The sequence below is a fragment of the Styela clava genome, chromosome 2, assembly GCF_964204865.1.
Source record: "Styela clava chromosome 2, kaStyClav1.hap1.2, whole genome shotgun sequence".
NCBI classification, from domain to species: Eukaryota; Metazoa; Chordata; class Ascidiacea; order Stolidobranchia; family Styelidae; genus Styela; species Styela clava.
In genome coordinates this window covers 17,060,172-17,082,532 of record NC_135251.1, presented here as the reverse complement: position 1 = coordinate 17,082,532, position 22,361 = coordinate 17,060,172, and the positions used below count along the sequence as shown (strand labels likewise).

General features: G+C 33.8%; 2 protein-coding genes across 2 annotated transcripts in view; both read right to left on the bottom strand.

Annotated features, from left to right (window-relative positions):
* The window catches only part of LOC120336896 (endoribonuclease Dicer-like), a 35,610-nt gene extending 24,454 nt beyond the window's left edge, over positions 1-11,156 (bottom strand). Inside the window, exons 1-13 of the mRNA XM_039404676.2 lie at positions 10,996-11,156; positions 10,047-10,215; positions 9,245-9,372; positions 8,933-9,070; positions 7,804-7,929; positions 6,985-7,188; positions 6,087-6,330; positions 5,437-5,551; positions 3,367-3,445; positions 2,758-2,867; positions 1,607-1,810; positions 823-1,140; positions 100-220 (exon numbers count right to left, since the gene is read on the bottom strand). Of these exons, the coding sequence (XP_039260610.2) occupies positions 100-220; positions 823-1,140; positions 1,607-1,810; positions 2,758-2,867; positions 3,367-3,445; positions 5,437-5,551; positions 6,087-6,330; positions 6,985-7,188; positions 7,804-7,929; positions 8,933-9,070; positions 9,245-9,372; positions 10,047-10,215; positions 10,996-11,031 (1,992 nt within the window). The 5' untranslated portion in view covers positions 11,032-11,156. The remainder of the gene's footprint in view (positions 1-99; positions 221-822; positions 1,141-1,606; positions 1,811-2,757; positions 2,868-3,366; positions 3,446-5,436; positions 5,552-6,086; positions 6,331-6,984; positions 7,189-7,803; positions 7,930-8,932; positions 9,071-9,244; positions 9,373-10,046; positions 10,216-10,995) is intronic.
* On the bottom strand, positions 11,136-16,538 carry LOC120336898 (nucleoporin SEH1-like). Its single transcript, XM_039404678.2, has 2 exons — positions 15,435-16,538; positions 11,136-12,870 (listed from the first exon to the last, which is right to left on the bottom strand). The coding sequence occupies exons 1-2, from the start codon at positions 16,505-16,507 to the stop codon at positions 12,786-12,788; spliced, it is 1,158 nt and encodes a 385-aa protein (XP_039260612.1). The 5' UTR covers positions 16,508-16,538; the 3' UTR covers positions 11,136-12,785.
* Between the last annotated feature and the right edge of the window lie 5,823 nt (positions 16,539-22,361).

Below are 22,361 nucleotides of genomic sequence, written 5' to 3'. Positions count from 1 at the left end.
TGAGTTTCCTGGTAAGAAAGATAACTGTTATTTATTCAACATTGTCACCTTTCATACGAGGTTGAAAGATGCTGAATAATTTTTGATTAGAAACAATACCTTCTCAATCTTTTTATATTCTTGCAATCTTGTCATGAATTCATTTTTCTCTTCTTCATTCACTAACATCATATATGTTGAATTATTTGACCGTACACGACTTTTCGAAAGAATATATGACCTAAATATCATAAAGGAAAAAATTTATCAAAAATAAATATTTTCATGTAAGTTAAATAAAGCAAAAAGATACTGTGAAAAAATGCTTTTCCCACTAAATTGGAAGTACCAAACCCTGTGAAGCTAGTTTAAGATTGTTTGAATTAGGGCTTTAAAGTTCGAGTTGTGCACATTTTTATTAGAGTCGGAGCCGTATTTTTAAAGCCGTAAAAAAGTTTGTTGTTGATTCTGATTTCCCCAGAGTCGGGATTTTCGACTTCCAATGGCAAAAAAATAAGTCAAAATTGTATATTGAAGAAGTCTTGAATACGCAAAGTTTTGTTATCAAATTGTGGCTTTTTTTATAGTTTGGAGCGGAAGTTTCTTATAGTTTGGAATTGGGAGTCCGACATAATTTTTTTCAACCCGGACTTGTTGATAAAGTTTCCATACTTCCCAGCCAAGATATGAATAAAGATAAGTTTGTTGAGCAGAGGACAAGTAAGTGCTATACTTCAGGTGGGTCAGATTCATTATAAAAGATCAGTACTTCCATATTGGAACACATACTTCTAGAGCGCCAAAAAACTGTTATAGCCAAATGGAATTCAGAATCAAACCTACTTATATGTATCAGGAACATCAAATCTCAGTACTAAATTGCATTTAGGTATATCAGCAAATTCTTCTAAGCAATTGGTAGATATGAGTAAATTGATTTCGTGACTTCTGAAACTTCGTAAAACTTCTTCTTGCTTTAGTTTTTCAGAGTTTGTTGCATTGTTGTAAATATCTTGAGCGACGTCCGTTTTTTCCAAAATATTTGTACTAGATGTCGGTGAGGTAGCGATAGATGTCATATGAGCACTGGATATGTGCCATAATTCCGAATCATCTTTACTTGCTTCTTTCAAAAGTCGTTGCAGCATCAAAGCTACATATCTGCAAAACGGGCATGCAATGCAATATGTGGACACAAAAGTACTGCTACCAATAAGGTAATGGCATGGCAATCATCAGAATAGTGAAATAAAATTAGGGATGAGGAAAACGGTTAATTTCCAGAATCCTGAACCCTTTTCATACTTATTTCCCTAATAACTGTAAAAAACAGTAAAATATGAAATATATTCACAGCAACGAAATATAAAAGTAATAGCCTTGTGATGGAATTGTGATAAACATAACTAATATATGATTTATCATTTTACATATTTTATTTATCATAACAAATGTTTTATTGTTTCTCATTTTAAATGTTGTCTATATAAATCAATAAAATTCTTCTACCTTTCATATGTTGAAAACTTTGTTTTTCATTCTGTTATTATTTTTATGAACATCATTGTAATTCAAAATCGTGGAATTTTTCCTCATACCATGGTCAAAAAAGACTCAAAATACTTACTTTTCTCTAACAAAAACAATACCACACAGAGTATTAGCATGATGGTATTGTCTGGAAGATCTTGTCATTCCTGGTTTAACATCAGCTTCCTTTTTTCCATCTGTTCTTTCATTTCCATTCTTCAGCATCATCTGTTGTTCCTCTTCCTCTTCATCTTCTTCTGCATCAGAATCTTGCCACCAGGATACATAACTAGCTTCTGATCTGGGATGATTCAATGTGAAAAATAAGAAAAAGTGGTGCTCCTGAAGTATGCGCACCAAGATGTCGCATAACCTGAACCCTAACCTGGTACACAACCTGAATTCAGGTTGTGCGCCATCTTGGTGCGCATACTTCAGGAGGTCCGAAAAAGTTCTATAGCTATTCTATACAATCTAAATACACGGATTTGCAAAATTTGAAACTCCCAAACAGACTACAAGATCATTTTTATTTTCTCAATCTGGGCATTTCCCCCTTGGGGGTTCACATAGTGGTTCTCTGAGTGCATAAAGCAAGGGCCTCCATTGGGCACCACTTGTGATGGCCACATTGATTTATAGTATGAATTTATAACTACAAATTTTAATGATATATGACGTATAACTATGATTTGTTTAATACTTTTGACTTTTTTGCATTTGTACTTTTACTTTCATTGGTAGGCTTTTTCATATCAAACATGTCGAATGAAATAACCGATGGAAACATGTTTGAAATAAAACTAGGATAGGATTCATCCCGGGGGAGAGGAAAGCCGATAATGCGGCTTAATCATATGGTGAACCACGGCCTCTCGTTTGGTCACCAGTCCATGTCGGATATGGGATTAGTTAGCCAGTTTGTTTTTAGATGCATGAACTTGATGGTGGAGAAAGCCGTAACCAACCAGCAGTGACGTGAACCCCCCTATGGCGGCAAGGAGTCCAGCAATCAGGAGATAAAAGCGATGAATGGTGATGAAGTGATGAATGGCCTAGTGGTTGACGCGTTAGACTAAACTATGATATCACAGGTTAAGATCTTCCCAACTATTGTAGCAGTGGCTGCTTGTGTAGAGCCATGTTTAGGGTGAAAGTTCATAAAAATATAAGCTTTATCCAGCTTTTGCAAGAACATAGTCTAGCTTTGTTATGGGGCAATCCTGGCTACATATCAAGACAACTCACCTATCATTGTATTTTGATACTTTTGGATTTTCATTTTTTCGTTCAGGTTCAGCAGTTGGTTTGTATTCTTTCAAGACTTGCAGAAGACGATTGACTTTTGGAGAAACAAGCTAGAAAGAAAACAATATATAAGACTGTAAAAGTATTGATACCTTCAATATTGTCTAACTCAGTGGTTCTCAAACTTTTATGAACTGTTGGCATGTTGGCCCTTTACAGCACTAAATACATCATTATCACCACTCAGGCAACATGAAAAAAATGTAAAAAGTTATTAGCAATTTTATTGCAAATCAATTAAATAGTAGACTAATCATAGTACATGTTATTTTTTATTGAAATGGATGGATTTTTTTTAATATTTGGCGACATTTAGGTCAGGTACAGTCTGTTATCATCCCATGTGCTATTAGAAGGGCGATTACTATGTTTTGATAGCAATAGCGTCACGTCTGATTTGCTACATGTTGAATGATGAAACAAGTCTTGTGATTATTCGGATATTTCAAAATTGTGCTATCGCCCCGTTATTACCCCTTCCGGATTTTTCGACCTCTTTTGTATCTTTTTCATTCTTAAGGAACGATATAACTAGCGCATCACATTTACCTTCAAATCACTTTTTCTCTGACTTCCCATATATGTTTGACACAAAGCATAAACTGCTCTGAGATGGGAATCTGTGTGCCTGAAAATCAATAAAAATCTGGTTAAATTACACCAATATAAACAATGATAATGGAAAAATAAAAAAAAGAAGTCAAGATCATTGTCTGATCATGGTCGAGTTTTTTCATTTCAAATAACTCAACATCGATGAGCAAGGTTGCAAAAAAATTTACATACGGTTTTGACTCAAACAATTTGAAAAAGGTTCAAAATCCAGATTCTGGAAAATTGAAAATTTTGACTCAGGAACGCAAATTTGAGATGACGACTTAGTATTTGACTCCATTATCAAAAGAAATATTGAAAAATCAGACTAAACAGACCTGCTTCTAGTGAGCTGTGAATTGCCTACAGCAGCGGCTACCAAACTTTTTGTTCGTGTGGCGCCAAATCATCAGGAAAAAAAACTCACAGCCCATTTTCACAAAAAAAAATGCTGCTTTCAAATTAAACTCAATTTTGTGACATGTAGGCCTAAGAAATAAAGGCAGAAGGTCAACTCTTCTTCCTTATCTCTGCCTGATTTTACTTTGAAATGCCAAAAAAATCACTCTGTTCGCCAAACTGCATCCTGCGATATTGCAGCAACTAGTGTCTAGCTAAATTGTTACCGTATGTAACAATAAAAGCAGATACTACGTAACAGAAGTAAACAACATAGAAAGGTGAAAGGAATTTATTTATTTACATACAGTAAGAAAAATAGAACATTTATAATAAATACAATTCGTAAAATATTCAATCATATTTTAGTCATGTTTAACACAATTCTGTTAATTTTCGTAGCACACATATCAACTCGCCGCACCTGTTGGGAACCACTGACCTACAGTATATCTGACGATAATATATACTCAGGTTAGTGTTGAAGAGGCTCCGGTCGTTGACTAGACTGGAGTTGAAGTAATCTAACAGAAAAGACTCGTTCTCATACTCAAATAACTGCAACTTAGTGAGACATTAATATAAGATTGACACAACTTCGGGATGACCAGTGGCGTAGCATCCACCCCCGCAACCCAAATGTGCATTGCAAAAGCAGTAATGCACATCTTATAATGTTGATGTTAGTTCTGCTCAAATCGTTTTGTTACGTTACAATGCCGGAGTCATCGATTTTCAGCGTCGTGTGGTTTGATCGCACCGGCCACCGGCACAATTACGTAGGCTGTCAGATTGATGTCGAAAGAAAAACCTCTTAGTGGCGCACAAAAACGAAGAATAAAGGGAAGAAGAGGAGGAACGTATGAAAAAAATTATTAAAGTAACCAAGATAAACGAAATATTTAAACCAAAATTGAACCAATTAGACTTGGGAATACCGAACGTAACTGGGGAGGAATTAAGCCTAGCACCGGCGGTATCGGTAGAAAACCACATGCGTGTTCAATCTCCAAAAATGATGGCGCCGGCGCGAATGAATTTTCTTGCAAAACCTACACGACAATGATCACAGGTAAGCTACTGATTTTTGAAGCAAATTGAAAAAATTGATATGACGAAGATGGTGAATGAGTTTGCTAACACGAAAGCGCAAATTTTAGGTTACCATTGCTTTTTTATAGCGACATGTTATGCTTTTTGAGGAAATAAAAAAAAAACTTTGTTTCAGCTTATGTCCGAGAGTTTTGAGGGGCATTTCCACGACTTTTTTATGCGGGGGGGCCCACGAGAGTCTTGCTACGCCACTGGGGATGACTCAAGGCTTCGATGAACAGTGACTCGACTTCATCAGCAACTCAAGTTTAGGAACTTTTTTTCAACACTGGATCAAGGCTGATATAAGATTGTCGCAGCCCATGGATGCAGTTTTATAATAGAAAACTTTCAAACGCAAGAAATTTCAAATGAAATGAATGCAAATATACAATGGAAAAGTATATTACATTGAATCTTACGCTTTTCTAGATACAAAACGCGATATTAACAATTTTACATGATATTTTACGTCATCCATTTTAAAACTTAACTACAATTATTGAGATAAAGCAAGAGAGATTTGAAGCATACCGTAGCAGCATAAATTTCCATTTATTGACATTATCTGTACATTTGTCGAAAGAATCCTGATTTCTGATATTTTTTTGAAGTTGTTTCAACAAGAGTATGACAAGTCTATGCGCACCTACAAAACAAAAAACATTGTTATTTATGTCCGGCGAGAGAAAAATTATATTTACAGAGCACAGTAATTCACTGTAATGTGTGTCACACAGTTACATGTTTTTCCCATGCTCAATGCAGCATGGTTGGTTCATACACAGCTTGGCAATGAACACATCTTGCTAAGCATTTAAAACTTTTTACCATAGCACCTCAGATAACCCAAAAGATCGAATCCCAAGGGGTATAATTATGTGCGACTGGACTACTTGACTCTCCGCCGCCGCAGGGTGGTTCATGTTACCGCTGGTCGGTTACGGCTTCCTATACCATTGAGTCCATGCATCTGAAGGAATAACTGGTTAACTATTTCGATACCCAACCCAACTGGTAACTGCATGAGAAACTGTGGATCAGGACATCATCGTTGCCCATCTCCACGGTTTAAATACAAAAACCATATCCTATACAACCGGTGTAACAGAGCTAATTGGACAAAAGCTTGCATCAAAATTTAATCACACAAACTTAACATATATAGGTTTGGCGATACTCACACCATAAACCAAGGATGTCCAACACTAACAAAACTTGTGATAAAACAGTAAGAGACATGTTGACCAAGTTATCAACATCAATGTCAGGTTGAGTGCTTGTATCGGAAATTTCAGGGTTTCTATCAGTATCTGACGTTTTTTTATCATCATCCTCAAGATTATTTTCCTCCATAACATTCTGTTCTTTTATACAATTTTCCTCCCTCGTTTCCTCTGATTTAACTAACACAGTTTTTGATGAAATCTAAAGTTATATTGATTTTATAAGAAATGATAAATGATCAATTGAGTACTGGACCATAGGAAACCTAACTGAAACAGTAAAATTTCATTTCTTAACAAAATAGTACCGGTAGGTCTTTAACGATGGCTGCTAATCTAGAGAATCGATCAAAATTAAGATGCAAAAACGAATAAAAGGCCGAAAGTATATTTTTTGAGGTGCATGACTTGAAAATTTACATTATTTATATTTTATTGCTTTAGAATACAATGAATAAGATGACAATAGTGATGTGTTGACGTGACACAACCAATTATTCAACTAATTGATAGGAATACATTTCAAGTGTACCCTGTGAAAACCTACGCAAAATTTGGATCGTGTGGGGGGGTGATCAGATGCATGTTTTATAAGTGATTAATAATAACTTCCTCGACAATCCGTGTCCCATGTACAGATTACACAGGGTTTAAAGTTCAATGGTAAATTAGCTACGGTAGTTATTCCTAAATATAGCACTGACAAGTGGTGAACTGGCGGTCTTAATATTATGTCTTACATAACTTTATCCAGATAAAAATGAATAGGATGTGTGTTTGTAGTCCAACAACATTATTGTACTTTCTGTAAAAATAAATATCAAATTAAATGAATTTATACAACTAATATATATACCTTGCATATTTTCAACCACTCAATTGCAGGAGTTAATATTTCTCTTATTTCAGAGCAAATTTTGTCAGGTTTTTTTCTTTTCAGTTTGTCATCATTATTATAAATTTCTACTGAAGGTTTTCTTGCAGCACAAAGAACAATTTTTTCATCTGGTTGTGATGGAGAAAATCCATCCAATGCAATCAAGTCTGTCGCAGTCTCTGCCTGAAAAAGGTAAAAATATTATAATTTTTCACAATCCAATCCAAGCATATGCCTAAGAATATTGCCAGATTGAAACAGTAAATATTTTTCCAATAAGATATTTATAAACCTTTTGCTCTGAACAAGACTCTGCACAAGAAGCTACTACTGAGTGAGGAGCTCCTAACGCTTGGAAGAACCAGAATTTTTTGATTTGATATCACTTATTTGAACCAGTGATTTTAACCTGTGATGCTATCAGAGTTAATATTAACAATAAATAATAGGATATAATGAATTAAAGATTTTAAAAATATCATCTCCACTATTCTGCATCTCAGTTTCAATTTCTATCAATTAACGATGAATTCTGCAAATTTTTCTATTGCCCATGACCCTACTTTATAATAATATTCAAAATTCTATATTCAGTAATATTAAATTTAAATGCATTTTAAAAAGTAAATTATTCAAATAAAGTCACTTAATCACTTCAACATAAAATATTTAATTATTAATATACCAAATGCTGACATTTATAAACAGGCATGTCCATAAGTAATGACTGTATTGATTGAGACTCATTTCAATTAGAAAAAGAAAAATTAGTTTCAGTCATCAGAAGGGTTCTATTACCTTACAATGAAGTAATCTCTCCATTTCATTGATGTCTTTTTCCAATACTGATGCTGAGCCATTTTCTCGTAGTAGCGAACAAGTTAACCCCAGAATGTACGGATTTTTTCCCGCTTTGTCAAAAACCTTTTAAATAATGTAGAAAATACAGTGAAAGATGCCTGACTTAAAATCAACACAATATTTCAAATTTTTCTACCTAAAAGACTAAACTTAACAAATTCAGATTACCTAAATTACACTAATCAAAATTTAATCTTCCATATGTAAAATTGAATTATATTATTTTATCTATATTGATAAGATAATTTCACATTTAACTCTGAACATGGCTTCATACAATAAGCCAGGGCTTGGTTTAAAATCATGGCTTCCTTCAAACTGTGGCTACAGCTCCAGTGCTTCATTTTTTATGTCAGAGCTCTGGCTCCAGGGCCATTAGGGTTTTTAGCTCGACCACAAACATGAAACATCAGTCCAATAGCAGTTATACAGGGGTTTCAAATTTGGAAATTAGGCATTCAAGTATATAAATTCAACTTCAAACTTTTTATGTAGTATTAGAAAATTATAAATATAATATAGGCAGGAAAGAATGGATTTTTCATTAATCATATTAGGCATCAGTTGCTGAGGCCCATGAAAGTTTCAGTAGGCCCCAGCCACACTAGTTATTTTTTTCTAAGCTTGGCTCCCGCTCTGGCTTCATGTTCTGAATTCAACTCCCCAGTCCTGCTAGAAGCCACTGAGGCTACTACGTACACTGAAGCTATTGCAAGAAGTTTTCTTTAGATAGGACCAAAAAAAATGGTATGATGCTGCCTAACCAATTTACAGCATATGAAGTGATGAGCACGGGGTTCGAAACTGAGAATATTTCACCTGCTACAATAATATAGGTCCAATGGTGAAACCACTAGGTAAATGAGAAGAATCCACCACAATATAATCCTATAAAAACTAACTATGCTGAAGATATGTCTAATACAAGAACAAAAGTTTTCTAAAAGTTTGGCACTCATAATTAACAACAACAATTTCATGTTCAAATGAATATAAAAATAGGTAAAATTACGTATAATTTCTCAAATTTATCAGCCAAAATGATAAAAATCTACGTTTTTTATACCTGTAAAATCTTTCTGTAGTCACTGTCAGGACTTAAAATCGTATGACAATCATCCAATATCAAAATACTTGCAAATTCAATATCAAACATATTATTTGTAATAGCTTCAGAAAACACTTCAGGTGTTGTCACAATAATCTGTAAATAAGATTATATTCAAGAAATGATAAAAGATTAAATTCCCACTCTCAAATGTATTTTCAAACACGAATTCCACACAAACTCTTATAGAAACATCTGAAATAACAATAACAAAACTACATAATACTTGAATAATCAGATATGAACAAATTGTTATTTTTTTTGGCTCACCATGTTTTGTAACATAATTTCATCCCATCCCCATGAGTCAAGTTGTGAACCTTTATCAGATGTAATTGATGCAATGCTCATGTCAAGATGACATCGTAGCTTTAAACCATACTCACGAACAAAATAATCTTAATATATATATATATATATAAAATTGATATTTAGTCAGAGATATTTGAATTACTTATTAAAATGAATGCTGGAGGAAGAATGCAAAAAATGTTTTTATGGAATAAAAAAATCATGCTCTATTACCAACCTCAGTACATTGAATTTATAAATCTTATCCGTGGTATTACAAATAATGGTAAAGATTAATAATGCCTAATTTTGCCTATGTCATGCTGAAAATATAGGATATGATAAAAGGTAGTACGATAAGAGTTTCGAATCACGAAAAAATGAAAAACTAGCTAAAACTTATCTGATATCATGTGGTTATAAATAATCAACATGATGCTCAAAAACGGATATACATAGTGTAATAGGATAGGGTTTTCATATTTATTGTAGGAAGTGTAGAGATGATAAGTTTGCTTAATCCTATGGCTAACCATGGCCTCTCGTTCGGTTACCAGTCCAAATCAGATATGCGAATAGTCAATCAGTTTTTTGTTTCAAATGCATGCACTTGATGGCGGAGAAAGCCGTAACCAACAAGCTGTTACTTGTATCACCATACACAACAATCTTCTGGTAAATAATTATCCCCACTCTTCATTTTGATCATAGTTGATATCATTACAAACAATTTATAACATCAATTCCAAAAATAAACAACAGTTACATAGCCAACACTCACCTGAATAAAACAATACAAATGCATTTGTTTGTCTACCATCACTACTATAAGGTCTGAAAGATTCTCCCAATATTTCTCGAAGATATGTCATCCATACAAATGATTTTGCAGATGCTGAATTCAAGCAGGCAATCGTATTTCTTTTCAAAGCTCGTTCTACCAGCTCTATCTGAAATATTAGTAATGAAGTTGTGGGTTAATACCAATAAAAATTGATTTTAATAAATGATATAAACCACTCATGGGTGAACCTTCAGAGATAACACATTTTACTGTTTCAATGTACTTCACTGTATTATTGTATTTTACGAACCATAAGGCACACATGAAATATTTTTTATTTCGCAACAATCCGATGGTGTGGCTTATAAAGCATGTGCCTATTGTATGGATCAGGTAGGGATTTATTGTCTCCAGTCAAAACCAGTACCCAGTGTGTCTTATATTGCCTGATGGGCCTTATGTATGAATAAAAACCCAATTTGAGCAATTTATTGTCAGCGCACCATATGGTCCGGTAAATATATTTTGAAATTGACAGCATGGTTAAAAAAAAACTATTCATATAAAGCCCTCTTTTGAAAAGTGAACTTTTTGCTATTTTGTTTTCCTGCACTCACATCCTAATCCAAGATGTAGTATTAGAAATAATTTGAACTTGCCCAGTTGAAATATTGCACGGAAAGCACACAAGAGTATATCTGCTAACTGGAATTGTTTAAAATACTTAACAGTGCTATCAATGAACAGCATGTTGGGCTTACATGTACGAAAGGCAAAGCCATCCAAAATGCTACAAATCTCAACCTCATCAATTTGTTACTACCGTAATTGACATAATTGTGTGGAAATATAATCATAGGACGACTATAAATATTTGAACCAAAGATATCATTTCACTATGCAAAAGTTCAACAACATTTGACTTAATTTCACAAATTTTAAATACCTGATAGGGCCTGGGTGTAAATACATTTGCAGGCATCTTGCTTTATTCTCATATGTGGATTATTCATGAATAAAAGATCACTGACATTTATGATTCTAGTGACTAGTCCATTATTTGTTTTAAACAGAATTTTATTGCAACTTATAAATAGATAAGAAAACCAAAAAATTACAACAATCAGTGATTAAATGAAACTATGCATTTGTAAGTTAATAATAAAGGAAGAACATAATGCAAGCAAATATTCAGTGTTTCCTCACAGAGTTGAGATAGGCAACTATAGATTTCACATTAAACAGTTGTTTTCATTCATACAAATGACTACAATTAGATTTTTACAAAAGCTTTTTCCAATAACATTATCATCAAGAACTTCAAGTTAAGAAGCATTATGGAATATAATTCAACCGGTATATCTAAAGCCATAAACACAATGTACAAAATATCAATTCCTATTATTAGGTGGTTTAAAATATATGGAGATATGATGACCTAGTGTTTAATGATGGACTAGCTAAAGTATGCGGGTATATCTTGTTCTAGTCGGGTGTTTCTCCAACTGGGCCCTCTGCCCCCTATGGAGCAACAGTGGTTCTCCGAGGGAAATGAGCAGAGGTGTATCCCGGGTAGCATTTGCGATGATTACATAAATAATAGTAAATTAATTTTGATTAGTAAATTTAACGACTGCAATGCTTAACTTTCGTTCATTGGCTTTTTTGTTTTTGTTAAAATAACAGATTGGCTCTCGTTAAGAGCAAACCTAGATACATTTTTATAAAAAAGAGGTCCCATGGCGTGTCAAAAAGATTTTGGAACTGAGCCATGAAGCATAGTCCAATCATACACAGCACTTCACTAAGTCAGATGATGAAGTGAATTAGGACCAAGTTATTCCAATCCCAAGGGCTTTCTACATCTAGGTGCAACAGGAGTGATAACTTTTTTGTGACTCTAGATCCAGGCCACTCAAAAGAAGCCAGGCCATGAGAAATTTGGGGCCAGGCCACATTCGATTTGAATGATATGTGCAGAGTGAGTTATGAAGCACGATATGAAAATTTGAAATCCTACAAAGTGGGTTACAAAGCATGGTCTTGAAAATATTGTTAATGTTTTGAAGTGTAAACCCTAATTTAGTGAAAATGTGAAGTCAGCAAAAACACATACGTAAATATACAGTATATCAGAATACTCAAAATGAATACATTTATAAAAAAGAAATGGAGGAAGAGACCAATTATAAAACATGGGCCACAGATTATACCAATGTCCCATGAAGTTGACTGCTGAGTCATTTTATTAATTGAAATAATAATCAGTAAAGGGTATTGGTGGCATCCACTAAATACTGGTAGAACCAAAATGTACTGGCAAAAGACATGGGCAAAGCGGATTAATAGGTGGGAAAACACAGATTTTCCTGTTTTCAGACAAGATTGACAAAGAAGCCATGACCATTACAGGATAATAGCGTTCCCTTTAATTTAACTGTAAAGGCAATAAAGCAGGTCCCATATGACTCAGGAATTTAAAAAATAAAAAAGGAATAGACTTCTAGTTTTTCTTCCATCTGCAAATACTAAAAATATGAAATTTATTGGTCCATTAGTTACAAAAGTAAATTTTTTAACAACAACAACAATTGCAAATCGATTCACAAGTCCACTGAGTGTCCAAAAACAAATTTTATTCATTCATTATATTCATCTCCACTGCAGTAAAAGTGATGAAATAGATTTTAATAAAGTTCGCCAACGAAGTTGATAAACATTATCACTATAGGAACATCAATAATAAGCATTTTCGAATCGAGGATCGATAGGTCGAGGTGATGGTGGTTCTCTTCCAGGCACAAATCTCATGAATCCACTCCTGAAAATTCACAGCATGATAGTCTACGATGGTTTAAAATTAAACATAAGAACATACATCTCACATTAAATTAGGACTTTCCCAAATAAATTCAATAATTCTCTCAAAAAATTGTAGATTTATCAAACTCCCAACTACAGGGATATATATACAAGGTGACCCATAAAACAGAGCCCATAAATTTCTTAATTACGGTACTTCTATGTAATTGATATTTATTTAACAATCTTAAACTTCTGTTTGTGTAAGATTCTTCGCAAAAGTTTTAGTAATCTAGGACGATTTGCAGAAAAGTTATGGTCATTTCTAGAACAGTGGTTCTCAAAATTTTTAAGGCACGAGCCCTTTTTGGAATTTATTAAGTCAAAAAATAACTAGCTAACAATAAGCTACAAATAACAGATAGCAAAGCGAAAGTATATTTTATCTAAAAAACCTGTTGAAAATGCGTGGATGGAACGTAAATAATGAAAAGTTTTGAAATGAAAATATCCAACAAAGATTGGGCAAAATAAAATAGGCAAGATTAAATGTAACAAATATTTTTATTTTTTATTAGCTACACGCCCACTCAAAATTGTCTATGCCTCCCTTGTGGGGCGCGCCCCACCGTTTAAGAACCACTGTTCTAGAATATGCTCCAAATGACCAGAACTCTGTTTTTTGATCCCTTGTAGAAAAAATTCATTTTGTTTTTCTCCATTTGATTTGACAGTAACCATATTTAAAATCATAGGCAGAAGGAACAAATAACTCCAGATACATGTGTGATCAAACAAGAATTAAAAATAATCACTAATTGTTAATATTCGATACATAATTTCAGCATAACCACCAAATAATTTAAAATTCTGAGAAATTGTGTCAATGCGATAGCAGAAAGTAAGATTTTTCCTCAAACAAAAATTGGCACTGATTGCAGATTGTTTAATTAAGAAAAAATATTAAAACTAGAAAAACAACAGAAAAGGCTGAAAGAAAATGAAAATAAATGGCAGTTTCAAATAAAAAATGATGGTTATCAACAAATTAGATATACCGGTATTTACATACCAACTTGCTCAAATACAAATAACACCCAAACTGAAACTACACCTATGAGCGCTGCATTACAGACACAGTACTCGTGGTCAAACTGGTCAAATATAATTTTGGTGACATTTTTTTGAGAATATATATACTCAAAGCAATGTATCATAAGCAGTGTTCCCTCTAAAGTGTGCGCGTGTGCCCGCGGTTGCGCACTCGCATAGATTTACTGCGCACAGACCTATTTCGATGTAATGTAACAATGTTCTCGGTTGGCAGGTTGATAAAGTTTGTTGTTGGCCCACCCATTACCCGGTTAGAACGCTAAAATTTCTTCATTGGTATTTGCACAAATATTAGTCATTTCAAAAAAAGTGCGCACACACCAAAACTTCTGCGCACACATACTACAAAAAATTAGAGGGAACATTGATCATAGGTCATAATCTTCTGCGAAATGGCCACCAGTAATACTCAATGAAGTTGGAGTAAACTTACAGTTAATTCACACCAAAGCTGCTAGCACCTGTGAATCTCATGGTACCACAGTTTCCACTTCACAGCCTGAGCATATTATTCACCATGTAGGCCTGTCCTATACATGTGTTTTTTGGTTATATGTCAAGAAAAAAAAACAGAAAATCATGTCACAGTAATATTTTTCAATTACGATATGTCCAAGGCATCATGAATTAGTTGCGAATAGATAGATTAATAGCCCCAGTTGCTATTTCAATGGTCCCCTCTGTTAATTTAATATTTAGGCACTGACGATGATTAAAAAAAATCACTGATATCCTCGCATATAAGCCGAATACAAAGCTCAAAAAAGTTGCGAAACTAAGGGCTTATACGCGCATAACTCTAATCGCACTAAAAATTTGGCTTAATAAAAGCGCATAACTCTAATCGCACTCAAACGAAATGATATTATGCTAACTTAATTCCACTCAAACCATGCTAATTTCCTACCAATAAGGGCGTATGATTTGTAGGGTCGGCTTAAATACGAATTTTTTATAAAAATTCACCGCTGCTGAAAACGTCAATACCGATATGCCAACATTCCATAATAGACGACAATGCTGAAGGGCCTTTTTACGGGGTCGGCTTATATGTGAAATCGGCTCATATATGAGGATAAACGATAATTCTCAATCTTTGTAAGCCACCACTTTACCCTAAGCAATGTCTAGCAATCACCCCAAATTTGTGACAATTTCACTATGTATTGCCCTAGCAGCCTATGCTTGACTGAGATGAGCAATACTACATTACCAATCTAAATTAGTTCAATATGCAATCACAAATTTCACTTTATTTCTATATGTACAATTTTTTTGAATATAGCAAATACATAACCATGCCTCAAAATTATATAAATTATAAGACAAGATTATTGGGAACAAAGCATATGCAAACACTCAGAATTGCAAGTTTCGAATTGAATGAAATTAGAAAAAATATTTAAAACTTGCAAACATGCAGAATTTTATTAAAAAAGTTGTCCACCTCGAACATTTCCACCAGCATACCTGATAGTTTGTTGAGAATTGGACAGTCCTTTATCATTGGAGCTATTTTGTCTTGAAACATTGCTTTGTGTTGTTTTATTATCTTGCAAATTTTTCAATGTTCCAACTTTTCTCCAATTATCTAAATAATTAGCTTTCCAGAGATGAACTTTTCCATCATCTCCAGACGATGACAACACCGTACCAAGAACATTCCAACTAACTCTCCATACTTTGCTATTGTGAGCATCAAATTTAGCGACTTCACTCACAGAATAGCTAGACGATTCAGTTCCAGATGTTTTAGAATCACTCAAAAGCTTCATAACAAAAATATGAACACACTTTGACGCTACGGCAAGCGTGTGTCTCATCGCACCGTAATTCGGAGCAAATTCAATATCATTAACAGGATCCGTTATTGTCATTATTGTGTGAACTTTGACCCAATCACGATTGATTTCACTGTATTCATATATTAAAACCTTGCCGCCCACGGATGGGTTATTATCATCACTACCCACTGCAATCATTGAAGGATGTTTGTAAAAACTTGAGGGGTTCCAGGACAAACAACTGCAACCTAATTTCAATTTGATTTGATGCTGAACAGACCATTGAGCCAGATTCATAACATCAGGTGCTTCGTAAACACGTACAATTCCATCAGCAGAGCAAGTAGCCAGTTGTAGACCGAGATGTTTTGGAGCAAATTTTACATCAGTTACAGATGTTCGACTATCCACAAGAGACGATTTACGTATCCATGATCTATTATTTTTCAATGTTGTCGTATCAGTAACAATCTCTTCCCATACAGCAGCAGTTCTGTCAAAGGAACATGTTGCAAGCACTTGCCCAAATTCAGGGTGAGCCCAACATACTTTCCAGACTGAACCATTGTGAGTTTTCCAGCTGGAACTGCAGTACCAATCACCATCATCATCTAAATCCCATACTTTGACAGTTTGATCACTGGAACAAGTCGCCATACGCTTTCCATAATGATCGAAAGCAAGGTCATGAATAAGATCCTTATGTTCGGCATTGATCTTAATGGCACTAAATTCAGCTAGTGATTCTGTATCATCCATTTTAGCTATAAAATTACTACAAGTTGAGATATGTAAAATATAAATTTTGAGTAAATTGATTGTGCTTTCATGATTGTTCTGATTAAAATTTAATTTAATTAAAATTAAATTTAAAATTTGGGCAAATTTTGAGTAAATTGATTGTGCTTTCATGATTGTTCTGATTTAAACAGCCTCCTTGTAGCTCTTGGTACTGGCCACTTGGTATTCATTAAGAGATGGGTACCCGCGATGCATGCATGTCTTTAGTTAGTGGTTCAAATGTTTTGCATCATACTCTCATTAATTCAATTTTTTTGGTTGTGTTTTATTGAGACGTTATTTCAAAAAAATAAAAAAGGAAGTGATGCAATAATAATAGTAAACGGCAATGGTGTTAGCTTGTGATCAGTTTAAATGGAAATTATAAAAACAAAAAATTTCTGAAGTTTAGAACTCATAAATATTTTACAGCACTATCCGGCTTGTAGAATTGAATAATAGAGTCAAATAGAATTCTTTTTACACAACAAAAATCAATAGGTCTACTTCAGTGGTTCTCAACCTTTTACTGACCGCGTACCACTTCACTGTTTTTCACTATGGCCGCGTACCACCGACAAAGCTTCTTTTTTGGCGTGAGGAAAAAGACACAAGAAACGTGTTATTTAGTAGTAACGGTAGTATTTTATAATGTGGCACTACATCCTTTGTGGCGTGACACACAAAACGGACAAAAACATGCCCATATCGCTTCATTTAAGATGGGCAATAGCGGGCGATCTCTAGAGACAATGACTGATAGCGCACCAGCGCTATGTGGATGTTTCTCCGACCCTTGACTCCGGAAAATTTACCACTATACTTTACAATTGTAAACTTCATGCTTATTCTGAGAGTGCTTAGATGTGTTGGCGCATATAAAATGGTTTACGTGTTTGGAGTCATCATTTTTATTAAAATTAATCAACCATGTGCCGTTTGCAGGTACTGATATAGCTAGGGCTGCCATAACGTCCTTATTTCTAAGATTTGTCCTTATTTTGAAGGCCTTTGTCTTAGAAAAGAATTTTTTCCTTATTTCTAAGAAACGTCCTTATTTCGACATGTGACCTTATTTTACGGGTAGACGTTCTAATATCGGGCATTTAGATTGGTCAAATCGAATGATTGATTTGCTAGAAATGATATTTTACAACATCATTGATTGCTACGTGAATCCATAAGTAAGAACTGAAAAATAATTGACACAGTGACAAAACAAAAGCCTACCGACCAAAATCACTGCGTGTAACCTGAATTAAAATACAACTTGAAAGTGAGATGGAACAGATTTTTTCTAAGAATAAAGAACTGCTGGAGCAAATCCTTTGCAAAGTATGTTTAGACACGCACTAGCATGAATACATTTTGTTTATTACAGTTCGTTCTTTGTTATTGTATTATTATGTTTCCCTGATGTCCTTATTTTTGGGTTCATATCGATGGCAGCCCCACATATACCGGTAGCTAAGTTTAGCTTTGTCCATCACAGCATTTGCGAGATTCAATTTCGATTACTGCAACTAAAGTAAAGCTCTGCGGGAGACATAATGACAAATAAGTTAATTAATTCACAATTATTTCCTTAAAATACAACTGAAAACTGACAAATATATTTCAAAACTACAAAAATGGGGCAATGTTTGCAACCATGCTTGAATATCTGTTTGAGCGACAGAAGTGTCTGTGCGACTGAGTGCAGAAATTGCCATTGTTACGTGTTGCGTCATTATTGACTTATTGCTGATTGGTGATAGTTACGGAAATGAACAAGGAAACTGATGCTTGGGAAAACCTTCATAAACGCTGTTCAGCGAATACATACAGTAAGGAGGATAAAGTGTTGTCGACATATTTTAGCCAACTGAAAGATTAATTGTTGCAATAATTCAAATCTGCTCGTGTACCACTAGTGGTACGCGTACCACAGGTTGAGAACCATCGGTCTAATCTAGCTTTTATTTAAATTTTGTGTTTTATTCAATTCTGGAGTAACAACCACGGCCATTTTTATGTGGACATGATTAATTAAGTGGGTACATAGCCATTTTAGTACTTTAGTAATAAAGGACATTTGGTAAATACATACCGATCACCATTTTCTGATTATAGTACTGTTAAAGCGTGAATGTGGGACATGGTCATTTCATAACGACTTCAAATACAGAAATAATGCCCATATGAATGGTTCATTACACGAAAGTTTACATTATTACAGAATGAGAACTTTTATAATTAACCAGACATAAAACATTGACTAAGACATGAAATATTTTAGCAATTGCAAAAAACAAAAATTAACATCTAATTTCATGTCTAAAATAATACTTCGCATAAATTTTGTAATTCCTAAAGCATTTTTTTACTCTAGAATTTTCTATATTTTTTTTACACATAACGGCCATTTTTTATCTGCTTTTAAAGGAGAGCAATACCAGGAGTTTATTTGAAGTATAATTTCTCATGATCCAAATTTTATATCGCACTATAAATAATAAAAGAATAATTACATTCAAATCTACAATAGTTGATAGTTACCTACTATAAGACTAAATAAAGCATAGGTTCTCAAAGTGCTCCGTACGGAGCCCCAGGGCTCCGCGAGTGAAACCCAGGGGCTCCGCGAGCTATTCGATTACTCTTCAAAATACTGACTCAAAATTTTGTAACTGTTCAAAGAAGCAATAACAGTTTTGATAACATCTGACAACAATATAGCCTCGAAATATGGTAAAGGGCCGGAATTAAAAAATGACATTATTTATGAGCAGTAGCGCAGCCAGGATTCTTAAGAGGGAGATGGTTCAAAATTGGAATCGGAAATTTCCGCGCAACATTTTTCGCGATTAAAAAAACGGATAACGAGATTTCTGTTGCGTAAAATATTCAATCCAAGACCGATGGAGCATTTGACGTGTCTCGTCGGTATAATGTAGTTGTGCTCATCGTTACTCACGTTTGATTCGAGATTACTATTAGGATTACTAAAATGAAAGAATACTATTCTAAAATAACATAAAATATGTGATAAGCTGCCAACTATAAATAAATTGGTGTCGTATTTTTGCGATCTTGGTATTTGTCAAACTTGATTTGTTCTTTCGCACTTGAGATTATTTTTAAGCAAGATATCGCTGTTTAAAAAATCACAATGTCTGGGGAAAATACGAACAATTGAAAATTATTTTATTGCATTCAGCTCCGTCGGTAGTTTCAGAATGAAAAAAGGTACATCGCGGATCGCGCGCACCATTGATTGCGTGCGGCTGCGTCGGTAGTTTCAGAATGAAAAAAAAAGGTAAATCGCGCGCACAATTGACTGTGTTTCGATTTCGCAGCTACTACGATGAAAACCTAACATAACACCAAATTTTGTGATTTACAATGTCTATAGAAGCGTTTTCAATCTGAGGTGAGTCTGCTGAAACCAAAGTGTGATCTTCCATTTTAAGTTTCAGTTTAAATATTTTAGAATGCCGCTTTTCAATCAAGAAATTTGAGTTGTGGATTTACCTTTTTATTGATTATTATTTTTAGCATTTCGTCGCCGATGACTATAATAATATGGTAACATGTTTTTCACATTGAACTCATAATTCCCCACGAGAACAAAAAAGCAATTAACGTCGTCATTGTGTAACAATACATGTATATGCCGAGGGAAATTTTTGATTTAGGGAGAATAAACAGCGGCGTAAAGATGTTTAAAACACGCCATGCTGACGGAAAAAATCGGCGATTGTAACAAAATGAAATAGCGCACGTTACTAACGGCCTTTTAATTAAGTCTTCCAAAAATGTCAAAAAAAAAAAGATTCGATCCCTAATTTATTAATATGTTCGTCAAGTGTCAAATTTACAGCTTTAGTATAAAATTTAGATTTATTTATGACTTGTGTTAACCCTATTAAAAAAGGTTCAGCATTTAGAATAAATAAAGTACTTTTAACTTGCTCGGGAATAATAATCTGAAAGTAACAATTTTAAAATTTATTTTGGGGCTCCGCGAATAATATTCAACCTTTCAAGGGCTCCGCAACACCAAAAGTTTGAGAACCCCTGAAATAAAGGATCATTAAAATTCAATAATACTGTAATAAGGCAAGAATCCTAATTTATATTATAATTTATTTTAATATAACTAAACAAACAAAATCAATATAAATATAAGCGCGATTTTGTAGGTATAAACCTTTCTTACATTCAGGCCAATCAGCCAGTCTATGCCTAAATGAATGCAACATGTCATCTGCTCCAGCCTCCAGATATGTATATGACTGTTTCAAAATATGTGTAATGAGTCTTGCGATATTTTCTCAAGGTAAATCAATATTTAAAACTTTATTTGCATCTGTATATAGTAAATACTAGGATAATAAATTGAAAAAGAATAAATGAATATTTAAAATGAACACATCAATGTTGAAAAATAAATGTCTAGTATAGAATTATTCGCAATGGTTATTGCGGGTGAACAAAATCGGACTCTGTGCACCACAATTACGGTTGTTCACATTTGATTGAAATCCCGCCATTTTTCTGATCTCAGCACTTCACTGCATTCAACTTTTTGGTTTACAGGTTTATGGTATGGATTTGTTTTGGATTATCATTAGATTACAGCAATAAATTTATTTCTGGAATATATAGTTAAGTATAACAGGATGTTAATGTTAATCCAAGTGTAAATAATGTCATAGCAAGAATTAGAAAATCCATTTCAGTAAGGAGAAATATGGAACAATTTAGACAAAAACCTAGTTAGACTATATAAGATTATGAACTTATCATAATCTGCAAGAACCTATGAATAATTGTATAAATTTTTCTTTTCCTGCTAACAATAATTAAAAAACATGTAAAATAATGTTTATTTACTGTTAAACATGGTGAACTTTATCTGGAATCAACAATGGCTGAATGGAACAATATACAGATATGAATTACCGGTACTAACTACTATATGATGTTTATGAATATAGACTAGCCTACTTGTTTATTATATTATACGTGACTATAATTTTTCATCATTTATTTATTTTTATAAAACTGTTTTGAATCCACAATGTGAAACCTTAAAAAAATAAAAAATAGTCTATAATGTATAACAGGATTTTCTCAATGATTCATATTTTACCATCCGAATTATTAATTTGTTTCATTCATTTATCTTTCTGTCGGTAGGCTAGACCTATTTCAGTATTTATATTTTATGTAACTCTGTAACTAAACTACCAGCTGACCAGTGCTGTAGTGCCTAATTCCAGAATTCTGTAATTTACGCTCACCTCGGATATTGTTTGAAAAGGTGCTCATTATATGTGTACAGACATAGCATACACACAAAGGTGCTTTAATCACCCTTATGATATCTGTCTGTCTGTCTTGCACACTTCCAAGCTTCTGCACTTAATCCAATATTCTGGTATTCAAGTTGTCGGTAAACAGGTAAACCAAACTAGGAAACCTAAAACAGTTTAGCAATTATTAATCAATCAAATTAGTCTATCATAGTAGTCTACCATTTACTGTTAAATTTAGAAATGTCCACTTGATTCTGTGATTTCTTCGATACAGTATAGCACACTGTACTCATTCAACATCGAGCAAATTGTTTGCCGCCTGTCAGGAATAACCCCCACATTAAAAGACATAAATTATCTGATTATAGCAGTGAATACAACGCCCTCCTATACAAGCCAGTCTCCATATCGGCAAAGCGGCATTGCGCAATAAACTAAAAGGAAGCTCAATCTAAAAATGTAACTACTGGATTCCTTGTAAAAAATACTCCAATTCCCCAAGGGAAAAAATTTTACAGTAGCATTCGAGA